The following is a 13,819-nucleotide window of genomic DNA, read 5'->3' as shown; positions in this document are numbered from 1 at the left end:
GGTAGGCAGAGGAATGTGTCACCTGGACTGGCAGATGGCCGCCGCTATGCTCGTGCTCCACGTGCCCATGGCCATGGAGTCGCCCCAAAACTCGTGTGGCTGCCTGGCTGGCCACCTCCACCAGCTGTCGCCGACAGCCCACCTCTGCCGCACGGTCGTCCTGCGTCTGCGCCGCGTCCTCGCCGGCAGACCAACCACGACAACACACGCGCCCAACCCCTCCAGCCTGGTCGCCTGGAGACCCATCTCTACGGCATCCTGCTCCTTCTCCATCACGCAGCAGTCGCTGGCTTCACTGCTGGGGACGTGCTCGAGGCCGCCTGCGCCACTTGAGAGCGAGGAAGAGGTGACATTAGAGAGGATCTCACCGTATTGTGGATGAGCCCTAGCGACGTGATGAGGCATGGACTGGTGGCCACGGGACACGCAGCGGCGGCAAACTGGGAATCCCCGGTCCGGTGGCGCGCGGGAGCCCTGGCCGGCGGCAGCGGCGCGCCAGAGACCATGACTGAGCCAGACGGCGGGGTTGAGATAGACCTCGTCCACCGAGTGATGGGGTTGTGGGCGCCGATGTAGCGGAGCATGAGCCAGGGGAGGCCGAGGGGGAGAATCAGGTGAAGTAGAGAAACCCATCCTCCATGAGGAGGAGCAGCCGGAGGTGCGCGGCGTCGGAGAAACACCGCCGACCAAGCCTGGGGCACTAGTAGGGTTTCATGGGCGCGCACTCGACAACCGCGGTGGTAGGTAAACGAAAGAGGAGGAGGAGGCGGGGCACCCCGCGGCGACGCTGGACCTGCCAGGGAGGGGAGGAGGACGACGCTGGACGTGGGCAGGGAGGGGAGGAGGGCGGCACTGGCGACGATGCAGAGAAACAGGGAGAAGGAACGGGAGTGGTGGGGGCAAATCAGCTAGTCAACTGAAGCATTCGTTAAGCGGCGGACCTTTGGACTGTTCCTATACAATCGCTAGAGCCACACTCCTAAGGAAGATAAAAAGAATTATATAGGTGCTTTAAAGCCTATTAAAAATGCTAGAGAGTGCTAAAATACTACACATAAAAATCACAACATTAGTAAGAATAACGTGTCACGCTGTTAATCTCAAAATAATCCAAAAATCTATGAAAAATCGAGGCTGTTAAGGTTTAGTATAGTAGTTATGAGTGCGACCTTGCGCACCTGATCCACTGGCGGCGACGGACAGGGAGGACGATTAGAAAATTTAGGGTGCTATCACCCTACCCTTATTTCAAAAAAAAAAAATCCATCTCTTTTTCTAGATACTCTACCAACTCATGTTGTGGTCATGTGGTGACACGAAGTTTCTGTTGGGCGCAAAAAATTTGACCAAACTACGAGTGATTTATTTGCCACGTCATACGGCAACTACCTTGCTTTATCATCAGCAAATTATAAGGCAAAAAGAATCGACTTCGGTAGGCAGGCAAGGCAGCAGCAGCTTCCCTCCGTCAGCAATCAGCACCGCCCAGTCCACCACGATCGACTAGACGTCGTCCAAGCACCAGCAGCGATAGTCGGGTTTGGACATCCTCAGCAGCTCCTCTGGCGACATGCGCTCCAGCTCCCGCTGCCTCCACGCCGGGAACGCCTCCGCCACGCTCGCCGGCGGCGGCCCCGCGCACCCCTTCACCTCCCCCTTGAGGCCATGCCTCAGCGCGCGCATCCTCTTGTACAGCCGCATCGCAGCCACGCAGTCGTCGTAAGGGTGCTGGTGCCCACCGTTCTGTATCTCGTACCCTAGGCAGCTCTTCGTCAGGAACTTGAGCGAGTTGCTCATCAGCCTGCTGCTCGTCTTCATCAGCGGCGGGTACGTCGCCGTGTCCCGCTTCAGGTACGCCGGGTAGTCCATGCCTAGCCCGTTGAGATCATGGTCCAGCCCGTGGCCAACCAGGATTCTCGCGCCGCCGCGTGCCGTGCGGATCTTCCACGGATCCTCGCCATTGAGGAGGAAGTCCTCCACCCGCTTCCTCGCCTGCTTCACCGTCGTGGCTGAGTCGCGGAGGTGCTCCGGGCGGATCCCCGTCATCTCGTACCGGTAGTGCGTCACCGGGATGAGCGGCTTCACGAATGACTCGTAGAGGATGTTCTCGTGCTCGTCGATGAGGCAGACGCGCGCGCACACGTCCAGCGTGCCGTCGCTGCCGCCGCCCACCATCTTGCACCCCAGCGCCACCGCACCACCATGGCCGCCTCCCTGGATGCTCATTCTTGACATGCTTCGGGTGAGCTGGCTTTGCGTCGGAGCGCTGGAGAGCTGGCAGGCGGCGCGGTGGGCACGGAGGGCGCCAGAAGCAGGGAATACGGCGAGGCAGAGCTGGCAGCCGCGGGCGGCGAAGACACTCGCACAGCCGGCCTTGGGGAGGACGCTGCCGAAACCGAGGTGGTCGCGGAGGGCGTCGAGGGAGCGGCAGTGCTTGCCGCAGACGCCGCACCGTGGCTCGTGCGCCGAATGGTGCGAGAGACGCATGTGCTCCATCCGGTTGAACTCGCGGTAGCACGCTGCACACTTGTTCCGGCTGCACGTCAAAGAATTCCTCGTCAGTCAAAAGAAAAAAACTTCACCTTTTCTAATTTTCAGCTAGCTGAAATGTCAATTCGTCTCAGGTCAGATCGCTGGCCGTTAATTCGGAACGTTAGCGCAAATCTTGGCGCTAGCACAGTTCGCTCGTGGCTCTCATCGCCTTATGTTTTCGGTCCGGCCATTAAACCGGTTTTCTGCTCGGTTGGTTTATTGTCCATACCCTTTGTCTGTAGCTATTTTCCCCTTCCCCTTCATTTCTCTTTTATCTCTGGCAGCGAAGAGAGATTTTTCTCCTACGGTGGTTGCTGATCTCCCCCGGCCAGGACATGGGATCCCCCGCGGGCGGCGGTGAGATCGGTAAAGGCCACCGGAGCGAGGAACCGGGAGGAGCTCGCTTGCTCTCATCCCCGTGTTTCGTCGCTGTAAGTGAGAAGTATGGTTTGTGTGGATGCCGTGGAGCTGGGTTCCTCCATGCCGGAGCTTCCAGCAAGCGGCCACCATTTCTAGGATAGGAGGCTGCGTCGCCGGAGTTTGGGTATCTATTCCTCGCTGCTCTCCTTTTCTGTCTCACTGTCTGTCTTGTAGCCTGCTCTATGTGTGCCTTGGCAACTTAGTCTTCTAATTTAGCGCTCTGATTTGGTTAGTTCTGGGTATTATGTGTTGTTCTCACGTGGTTAGGTGGTGCAGGGGAACGCGAATACATTGATTTGCTAGGCTATTCTGGGTCGTATTTTGCAATACTGGTAGCCATTTTAACTTTCATTTTCCTGATGACTCTTGTGACTTATAATCAGTAGAACACTTGCTGTAATATGGCTATTGCTTGGTAATGGTTCTGTTTTTTTTTCATATGCTTTTTTTTGCCCTGTTTTTACATGTTTTTTTATGAATGGTAGTATGATCCTTTTTACAGTGCTGTTCGATTGGTAGTCAGAGGAGAGTTCTTCATTTCGGTTAGGATTTCTTTAGTGCATATGCATTTCGAAGCTCAAAGCAGGTGTTTTCGTCAAAGGGGTATCAAAGATGTTTGTCGGCTTCCTTTAATTTGTATCGAAGTTTGTAGTGGTCAGTGGACATTTATGCATACACATTCTACATGTGTGGTGTTTTAACATATGATACCTGAACAGTATGTATGGCAAAACCACATTTTTTTGGACAGCTTGATTATGTGTCACTGCATACCATGATCATGTGTATCTCATTATGATCTTATTATTTTTCAGTTTTTCGTTATGCATATGGCATTTTCAGTGCTTGTCAGTTTCTCTGTTCTCTGTCGGGCGATTTCCCTGATGGTCCGTATTAGTGGACGCGGGGTTTAATTTTCTCTGGTATGTGTAGTAGCATGCACCCTGTGAACTGAAAATCAACACCGAATTTGCATGCAATTTTGATGTTCATTGTACTACTGTGTACTCTTCATTTTCTTCCGCAATGCTGTCTAAGGAACTTTCATTTTCTTCTCACTTTTTGTCATTTTAAAATTTAGTTCATAGATTTATTATCTTGAGATTTTTATTTTAATACAACATCGTGTTACTTTGCACCTAACCGGCAGCACCAAGTTTGGTCTGCGACGAGAATTGCAGAAGCTCGTGAACCCGGGTAAGTGTCACTTGGTTCAGGAATTATGAGTTTACTTCTCCTGAAATAATTTTTTTCTCAATCATCAGCCACTATATGTTGAGTTTCTTCTTGAATATGTCATTTCTATGTTTATGGCTCATCTTGGAACTTATAGTAGGTGGGTAAACAGTTTTGATGTAGTTTATCTCATATTTCCAGTTTTCTCTCCTCAGTTTGTCCTCATTTTGAAGAGGTAAAACAAGGTTGATGTATAACCCGAAGCTTAATGTGTACATGACAGTGGGAATATACTCATGCAAATGATTCGTGAACCAGTCAGTTTTGCTTAGTTTTGCATTATTTTATTCCATTTTATTAGCTCATTGTTTTTATTTTGTTTTTATCTTTGCATCTTCAGTTTCCCGTTGATAAAATCAGATATTGATTTGATGCTTGATGCAAATTTACGGTCTTCCTAATTCAGCAAATAGGTTCTCTCATATTCCGATTCATTTAGCTAAGTTTACAGTTTCAGTTTACATATGTTTAACTCAGCCTATATAAGTAGAATATGTTTACATATGTTACTATTTTAGGAAGCTGAAACAGTGTCACATGGGAGACCTCTGCAAGAGTAGTTTATTTCTTCATTTTTTCATCATTTTCTATTCATTATTTCAGTATTTTATTATATCTCTTTCTTTTTCTTCAGTTTTTTCTCTTTGTATATTTTTTTCATCTTCTTTCTTTCTGTTTATTTTCTCATTAATCTCAGTCCTCTAATTTATTTCTTCTCAGTCCTCTTCATAATTCTCAGTCTTCTCATTCATTATTTCTCAGTTCTCAGTTTCTCATATTTCTCGATCACACTGTCTTCATTATCTCTTAATTGTTTCTCTGTCTATTTCTTCATTTATCTCATTCCTCTCATTTATAATTTCCGAGTTTCACTTTTTTCTCATATTTGTTATTTATTTTCTTAGTTATTTGCTTAGCCTCTTGTCTTCTCGGTATCTCAGGTTTTCAATTACTTCTTCTCTTTTTTTCTCAGTCCTCAGTTTCTCATATTTCTTTGTCACTCTTTTTTTCCATTTCTCTTTGCTCAGGTTTTCAGTTACTTTTTTTTCTCAGTCCTCAGTTTCTCATATTTCTTTGTCACTCTTTTTTCTGTATCTCTTTGTTCATTTATTTATTTATGCATCTCTCTGTTTCTCTTTCATTTCTCGGTTCTTTTCATTCAGATTATTCTCGGACATCTTTTTGTTTATTTTCTTAGTATTTATTTTCTCATATTTCTATTTCCCTCTTTCTTCGGTATCTCTTATTTTTTCTTTACCATTTTGGTTTGGTGGAGATTGATGACGTGATGTGAACTTCATGTGATGTGCTCAGTTTATAAGTTGTTATGAAAAATTAAGTTGTGAAAAGCCTGTTTAATCAGGATTTTTTCTTATTTTTGTTTGCTTCATTTATTCAGTGCAACAGGAGGATTCCCGGGTTATGTGGTTAATGTGGTCGATTCTTTGGTCAGAACATATATAATCTCAATGGAGGGCTAGGGTCATGGGAAGCCTGCCTAAGTAGGGCACAAGAAAGTTGTGCGTTCTTTTTCAGTCTCATAGGTTTTTTTGCTTTAATTTTGCTCTCAATCAGTCTTCTAGCTCATTTATTCTTCATTTTTTCTTGAATTTGCAAATTGAGAATTTCCAAAGTATATAGCTAGATGGTTAATCCAAGTAACCAAAAGTTAATTTCCACAACTATGTAAAACTACATAAACGTAGTACTACCATAAATTGTGTCCATTGAGCTGGGTTTAGAATTGCAGAAACATCATTTTGTTACGATACTAGTTGCTAGGATTAGAACTGCTGGCATTGTTCACAGCGAATAGGCTTCCACTGCTTGGCATTTCTCGTTGTTGCGCATGACGATGCGGATGAGTAATGCTGCCGCTACTCCCTTTCTTCACGTATCTTCCCGGATGAATCCACAGTCAATATTTTCTTCAGTTTTGCAGTCCTTGTAGTCTATATTTAAACTTGCATTTGCTGGCTACTGAACTTTTCTTTTCACTCATTTTTATCGTTCTTTTCAGCCTGTCATTTCTATAGTTAGTATTTTCTCAATTTCCTCTGTTTTGCATTTTCTCAATTACTAACACTTGACCATTTTTGGTGCAGTCAAAATAGGCATACAAGCGGGAGAGCTACATATTTCTACTGCGTTGATCAAGTGAGAGAGAGAGATAGTGAGAGTGAAAGGAGGGGTGTTACTCATTCCCCTCCACCACCTTCCTTTGTGGGTCGACTTCTTGTTCGTTCCTCTCTCTCTCTCTCTCTCTCTCTCTCTCTCTCTCATCCGAGATTTTATCTCGTTTTTCTTGTGCACCCCCCGCTGGTGTGCTGGTGTTGGCGTTTGTGCATAAGGAGAAAGAAGAGAGAATGCTGAGATGGGGGCAGTTGATAGAATGGGCCAGCAAATGCAATGCCCAGGAAGTTCTTTTTTTGTAAGGCCAAGAAGTACCTAGTTGCAACAATAGTGTGTAAATTATCTCATGTTTTGATTTTTTTAGGTAGCATGGAAGGCTTTAGTTTTTGGGAGCTGGCCAGGCATGATTTGCGGGTGTTTCTTGTTCTCCGCTTGGGTTCTCCGGGGGAAACCCTAGATCCCTCGCGGGATCGGACGTGGGCGGCGCTCTTGCATCGCTTTGCCTCTTGGGGCCTCGCTTTGGATGTCCACCGGACAAAGGGACTTGTGGAGTGTTTTGGTGGTTTTTCGGCGGAGGCGGGTTCCTCTTCGGCCAGGCGGGGCGCGGCCTCGGGGCCAGTGTGGTAGTTGGAGCGGTGGCTCCGGTCTTTCGCCTCCGCCTATTGCGTTGAGGTGTGGTGTCGACCTGGCTGGTTGTCGACCCATGTGGAGCGCAGCCTCAGGGCTGGCGTGTAGTGTCGTGTTGTAACGGTTTTCGGCCAGTTTTCCTCATAAACGGGTCAACTCTTTTCTCCTATATCAATGAAAGGCAAAGCTTTTGCCTCGTTTCAAAAAAAAAAAAAACAAGAAAACCCAGACATAAGTAATGCACCGTTTTTTTTGTTTAGTTGTTCGGAATGAAGTAATGAATTAATGGGGACCGTGGAATGAGGAAATTTGGACCAAGGAAAATCTGACTTGAGACGAATTGCAATTTCAGCTAGATGACAGTTAGACACTCCCAAAAACTTATGTGTTGCATTGCATGTGTGTTCATGTGATTGTGCAAATGTGCAATGTAGCACACAATTAAGAAGAAACATAACTAGTAGAAGAAGCCTAGAAAATTCTTAACAATGGGGTCTCAACACTCAACTTATCATGTCATCTAGACACAAAATGTGCAAACAAATATCAGTTGAGCAGCATAGCGTAGCAGAGTTTATTTAATAAATTGGAGCGTACAAGAAAGGTCAAGACCAGTAGCCACTGCACCTGTGAGCATCAGAAGAGCTGTCCATCGTCAGTAGTCACCTAACAAGTACCGGACGCAGCAGACAGGAGTAGTGTTAGGTTGGTGAGATATCTCAGAACACCAACGCCTATTTATGTGCCTGCAACATATATGGAACTCGATTCTTGACAGCTTCGTGAATGGCGACGTGTGTGCTTCGCCAGTATGGACAAAATGTGTCGGTGTCACCGATGTTCTCCGGGTTCAGCTTTTCACAGCATGAGTTCCGTACTAGTATTATGCATTACTGCGGTTTTATTATGAATTTATGATCATGGTGAATTGGTGAAATACCATGAAGCTAGTTGGCAGCATATTCATGGTTCAGGTTCAGGAGATGCAGGGGAACCGGCAGGTGGTCTATGTCGTCAGTGAAGGTCTGGAGCATATTACATGGCTGAGTTTGTCTCTTTTCCTCCATTAGTTTCTGATCATAAAGAAGTTACTGAAGTACAGGCGCATATAGATATCATCTACAGTTAAGTGCAAATCTCCAGATAGTAGTCTAGTTTCGTCATGAACCCAGAACAGTTTCTGCTTATTATTCAGACAAGAACATAGACACAAGAAGTCCAGAATGCTGTGAACATACATCAGCTGGCTTTATTCAGAATAAGAGAGTTAAGTGCAAATTTCTAGATAGTAGAATAGTTTCCTCATGAACCCAGAGCAGTTTCTGCTTATTGTTCAGACAAGAACATAGACAGCAGAATGCTCTGAAGATACATCAGTTGGCTTTATGCAGAATAAGATAGTTAATTGCAAATCTCCGGATAGTAGTCTTGTTTCGTCATGAACCCAGAACAGTTTCTGCTTATTATTCAGACACAAGAATGCTCTGAAGATACATCAGCTGGCTTTATGCAGAAAAAGAGATCAGGGGGAGATCAGATGCCCCGGTCAAAGAACGGGTTTGAAAAGACAGGAGCAATTGATCCAGACGATGGACTGAAAGATTGGATTGGATTCCGGCCGGAGGAAGGTGCTGCTGCCGCGACGGACGGATCATAATCATTGGCTCCAGCCTTTGGCGGTGGCGGAGAGCCGCAAAGCAGCACAGCTAGAAAGCACAGAACCATAGATCCACACGGATATCCTAAGAAGTAAGAACATACTGTCTCGCTCTCGCGCTTTGGGTGATGGTGTCATCTCACCGCAGGGCAAAGGACTTTGTCCTGGGCATCGATCTTTTTTGTGTTCTCTGTTAGTGCAGATGCCTGATCACGTCGAACATATTCAGAAAACTAAAGATCGATGTTTGTGATCCCGACGTAGACATATTCGATCCTGGTCGGAGCTTAGTTTGGCATGTTGTCAGGCGAAGAGTATTGGCGTATAAATTACCTGCCCTCGGTGGACAAAATAGCACGTATTCGTGTTTCGAATTTTCTTAGAAACAATGCTAGGAATGCAGATGATGCTCTACTCGGTTGGCTTGTGTGTTTCAGTTGTTCTCTATCTGAGTTGCTGTGATTCTGATTGATTTCAGTAACTAGAGCAAGGAATTTTTATAATTTTATTACAGAAAATCAGTTAAGTTCCTATTAGTCTGAACCCTGTGGAGAACAAGACATCCACTACAGTTCCAACTGGAAGTAAAAACTGACAATTTTTTCACTAGAAAGGTAGCTATCCACCGCCAAAGGTCTCTTGAACATCCGCTACTTCTCTTGATTGTTCGGGTCTGGTCACAACTTTTTAAAATATATCATGTGCTCCATGTTTCAGTATTGTTCCTGATGCCTCTCGTTCCCACTCCCTCCTACAACTCTTCATTTTCACTCCCATCTTTTCTCTTGTACATGTGATTCCGTGATCCATCTATTCCATGCAGTAAACTAGTGCTAACATGTTAAACGAAATGGAAGATGCAACTTGCAATATATCTCTATATGATACGGTGTAGATGGAGCTGTTGAAATACCTGTATATGGTATGTATTGGGCACGGTGTAGTACACCGCCCCAATACATACGGTCTCTGTAACAACCACGACAGGGGTTTTTCCTGTCTATATAAACACGCAACCCGGGCTCCAACGAGTCACCGGTTAAACCCAAAACCCTAGTTCGTCAACATGGTATCAGAGCAATTCTCTTCCAAGACCTAGCCGCCGACAAAATCCTCCACGATCCCCACGATCGGAAACCACAAACCCTTCACGATCTCTACGATCGGAAATCCAAAACCAAAACAACAATTGCCAACGATCCTCCAGATCGGAAACCCAAAAATCCTCTCTACGATCCTCTTGATCGGAAGCCACTCCCACGATCCCCTCGATCGGAAATCAATCTCACGATCTTAGATCGGAAAAGAAGCTTCGAGCCATGGCGTCCTCATCCACCGCATCTTCTCTGGCTGCCTCTCTCGGAGCCCCACCTTCCCGGAAGCTCACCGAGGTCCAATTTCCTCTTACGGAAGACACTTGTTCACCCTGCCCTTCGTGGTGCTCAGGTGCTAGAGCTCCTCGACGGCACTGACGTCGCACCGGTGAAGCAGCTGGAGGTGGAAGACTCAGACAAGAACAAGCAAAAAGTTCCCAACCCGGCTTATGCAGCCTGGGTGGCACGCGACTCCACGGTGCTGAGCTGGATCCTGAATTCGCTCTCGCCGGAAATCCTCGCTCACACCATCGGCGTTGAATCAACAGCCGCTGTCTGGGCAATCATCACGAACCTGTGCGGCTCTCGTTCCCGCTCCCGAATCAACCAGCTTCGCGGATCTCTTCAGAGCACCAAGAAACTGGACATGTCGGCCTCTGTCTTCTTTGCCAAGATAAAGGCCTTTGCTTCCGAGCTTGCCGCTGCAGGGAAACCAGTTGAAGAAGATGAGATGGTTGGGTACCTGGTCAATGGACTGGATGCCTCATACAATGACGTTGCCGCTGCAGTCAACGGAAACAACGATACAACCATTGACGATCTCTATGATCAGATCGTCGCCCATGATATGCGTCAGGAGATGCTCTCTGACACCGGCAACATTGGCTTCACTTCATCTGCCAATGCAGCTCGACGCGGACAAGATACTGGGCGTGGTGACCGCGGTGACCGTGCCTATGGACAACGCTGGGATGATCGACGCCGCGACGATGGCGACAGGCGCCGTGATGATGATCGACGCCGCGATGATGGCGACAGGCGTCGTGATGATGATCGCCGCCGTGATGACGGTGGTGGACAGGGCCGCCGTGACGGTGGAGGCCAACGCTGGGATGACCGTCGCCCACAACAGCGACGTGATGGTGGCTATGAGCGCCGGCGTGATGATGGAGGACGTCGCCGCGGACATGGCCGTGTCCCTACCCCGTTTGTGGATGTGACGTGCCAGATCTGCACCATCCATGGACACCCGGCATCAGACTGCTGGTGGCGGTTCAAGAAAGACGATAGCGACGACGAGGATTCTGGACGCGGGAAGAAAGGAGCACACATTGCTTCATACGGCGTTGACTCGAACTGGTATTCTGACACAGGAGCAACCGACCACATCACAAGCGAGTTAAACAAGCTCACCACCAGCGAGAAGTACAAGGGACAAGACCGCGTCCACACTGCCGATGGCAATGGTATGGTTATATCGCATGTTGGTCATTCCATGTTGCATACTCCCCATAGTACATTGCATCTAAACAACATCCTTCACATCCCCACTGCATCAAAGAATCTCTTATCTGTTCACAAACTTACACTTGATAATGATGTTTACATTGAATTTCACCCTTGGTTCTTTCTTATCAAGGATCGGGAAACTCGAAGAATTCTGTTTAAGGGACCATGCTATGGTGGACTCTACCCGCTAGTGCCTTTGTCTACCGGGTCCTCCAAGCAAGCCTTCGTCATAATAAAGCCATCTTCATCCACGTGGCATCGTCGCCTAGGACATCCTTCTTCATTTGTGGTGCAACAGATTGTTAGGAAAAATCAGCTTTCATATAGTCCAGAAATAAATCCTTATGTGTGTGATTCTTGTCAACTAGCTAAGAGTCATCAGTTGCCATATCCCTGTGTCCACCGGTGTGTCCACGAGTTCCTTTTGAACTTGTATTCTCCGATGTATGGGGTCCAGACACTCGCCTCGTTAGTAAACATTCATACTATGTAAGCTTCATCGATGATTTCGAGTAAATTTTCATGGATTTATTTGCTCAAGAAACGTTCTGATGTTTATCAAGTTTTTCTTAACTATCAAGCCTATGTTGAGCGTAAGTTTGGTAGGAAAATAGTGACTATGCAAACAGATTGGGGTGGCGAGTATGAAAAACTTAATACCTTCTTTCAGAAAGTTGGCATTACTCATCATGTGTCTTGCCCCCATGCCCATCAACAAAATGGTTCCGCTGAGCGTAAACATCGCCATATTGTGGAAGTAGGACTGTCTCTACTTGCACATGCATCTATGCCTCTAAAATTCTGGGATGAAGCCTTCCTCACAGCCACCTTCCTAATTAATCTTCTTCCTAGCAAAGTCATTCAAAATGAAACTCCTGTCGAACGCCTTCTCAACACCTCCCCAAACTATGAATCTCTTCGGATTTTTGGGTGTGCCTGCTGGCCCAATCTTCGTCCTTACAACAAACAAAAGCTTGCTTACAGATCAAAAAGGTGTGTATTTTTGGGATATAGTCCCCTTCATAAAGGTGTCAAGTGTCTAGATGTGACCACTGGTCGTGTTTACATTTCTCGAGATGTGGTGTTTGATGAGAATGTTTTTCCCTTTGCATCTCTACATCCCAATGCTGGAAAACGTCTTCGCGAAGAAACCCTTTTGTTGCCACCACAAAATACTGCATGTACTAATGGGGATGCATCACATGTTGATCATATGCCTTTACCTATTATACCAATTGTCACTAACCATGTCCAGGATACACCTCCACCTGATGATGATCGTGAATCTCTATCCGATGCTGCACACGATGGTGAAAATCTGACTGAAAATGACGAAGAAACGAGTGAGAACAGCTCCCAGGAAAATGTTGCGAGAAACGACGGGCCGGGTGCCGACTGCGAGGAGGATTCTCCTGCAACCTCGTACTCCTCGGATCCCGAGGCGGATCCTGTCTCCTCTGCGCGCGGGAGGCAGCAGCAGCAGCAGTCCCCGCATGCTGGCCCTGCCCCGTTCCGCGTCTACACGCGTCGCCCGCGCCAGCCGTCCCCGCTGCGGGACCCGCCAATAATCAATGCCGCTCCGACAGAACAGCGCATGGAGACTCGGTCGCCGCCTCCTGTGCGTCAGCCACGGTCTTCTTCACCGATTGGCCAGGAACCTGGCCCAGATTCTCCTGCAGATCCCCAAGCTGCTCCTGCCTCCACCGGATCTTCTGTGGCTCCTCCCGCTGCAGTAGCTCCTGTAGCAAGAATGCAAACTCGGCTACAAAAAGGTATTAAAACTCCAAAAATTTATACGGATGGTACAATACGTTATGGATTACTCGCAGCTACAGGTGAACCTTGTTCTCTTTCGGAGGCTCTTGGAAATCCCAAATGGCGCAAAGCAATGGAGGAGGAATATGATGCATTGCTTAAAAATCAAACTTGGCACTTGGTACCACCTAGCTCAAGCAAAAACCTGATTGATTGCAAGTGGGTGTATCGCATCAAGAAACGGGCAGATGGCACCATTGACAGGTATAAAGCTCGCCTAGTTGCAAAAGGTTTTAAACAGAGATATGGCATAGATTATGAGGATACCTTTAGTCCTGTTGTTAAAGCAGCTACTATTAGAACTGTTTTAGCTATATCAGTTGCTAGAGGGTGGACATTACGGCAGCTAGATGTCAAGAACGCGTTTCTACATGGTGTTCTGGAAGAGGAGGTTTATATGAGACAACCACCAGGTTTTGAAAATCCAAGTGCTCCTAACTTTGTTTGCAAATTGGATAAAGCTCTCTATGGTTTAAAACAGGCCCCTCGATCATGGTACTCTCGGTTAAGTTCAAAATTGCATAGTCTTGGTTTTGTACCATCAAAGGCAGATACATCCTTGTTCTTATATCGAAGATCAAATGTTACAATATTTATGCTAATCTATGTTGATGATATCATTGTCTCAAGTTCTTCAGATCAGGCCATTGTTGCTTTGGTTAAGGATTTGAATAAGGATTTTGCTATCAAGGATCTTGGTGACTTACATTACTTCTTGGGAATTGAGGTGAAGAAAATACAGAATAGCTTGTTGCTCACACAAGAAAAGTATGCTATGGATATATTGGATAAAGTT

The 13,819-nt window shown here is 46.8% G+C and overlaps 1 protein-coding gene across 1 annotated transcript; it reads right to left on the bottom strand.

Annotated features, from left to right (window-relative positions):
- Positions 1-1,503: 1,503 nt before the first annotated feature.
- On the bottom strand, positions 1,504-7,601 carry LOC124664617. Its single transcript, XM_047202091.1, has 2 exons — positions 7,576-7,601; positions 1,504-2,536 (listed from the first exon to the last, which is right to left on the bottom strand). The coding sequence occupies exons 1-2, from the start codon at positions 7,599-7,601 to the stop codon at positions 1,504-1,506; spliced, it is 1,059 nt and encodes a 352-aa protein (XP_047058047.1).
- Between the last annotated feature and the right edge of the window lie 6,218 nt (positions 7,602-13,819).

This window comes from Lolium rigidum, chromosome 6 (assembly GCF_022539505.1).
Source record: "Lolium rigidum isolate FL_2022 chromosome 6, APGP_CSIRO_Lrig_0.1, whole genome shotgun sequence".
In the NCBI taxonomy this organism is placed as follows: Eukaryota; Viridiplantae; Streptophyta; class Magnoliopsida; order Poales; family Poaceae; genus Lolium; species Lolium rigidum.
Note: the sequence above shows the minus strand (reverse complement) of the source record. Positions and strands in the feature narration are given on the sequence as shown.

Bases quoted from the DNA above. Each gene is read 5' to 3' on its own strand.
- LOC124664617 (XM_047202091.1), bottom strand. From the start codon at position 7,601: ATGGACAGCTCTTCTGATGCTCACAG. The intron at 2,537-7,575 runs GTGCAGTGGCTA...TTTGACGTGCAG, and splicing joins AGCTCTTCTGATGCTCACAG to CCGGAACAAGTGTGCAGCGT.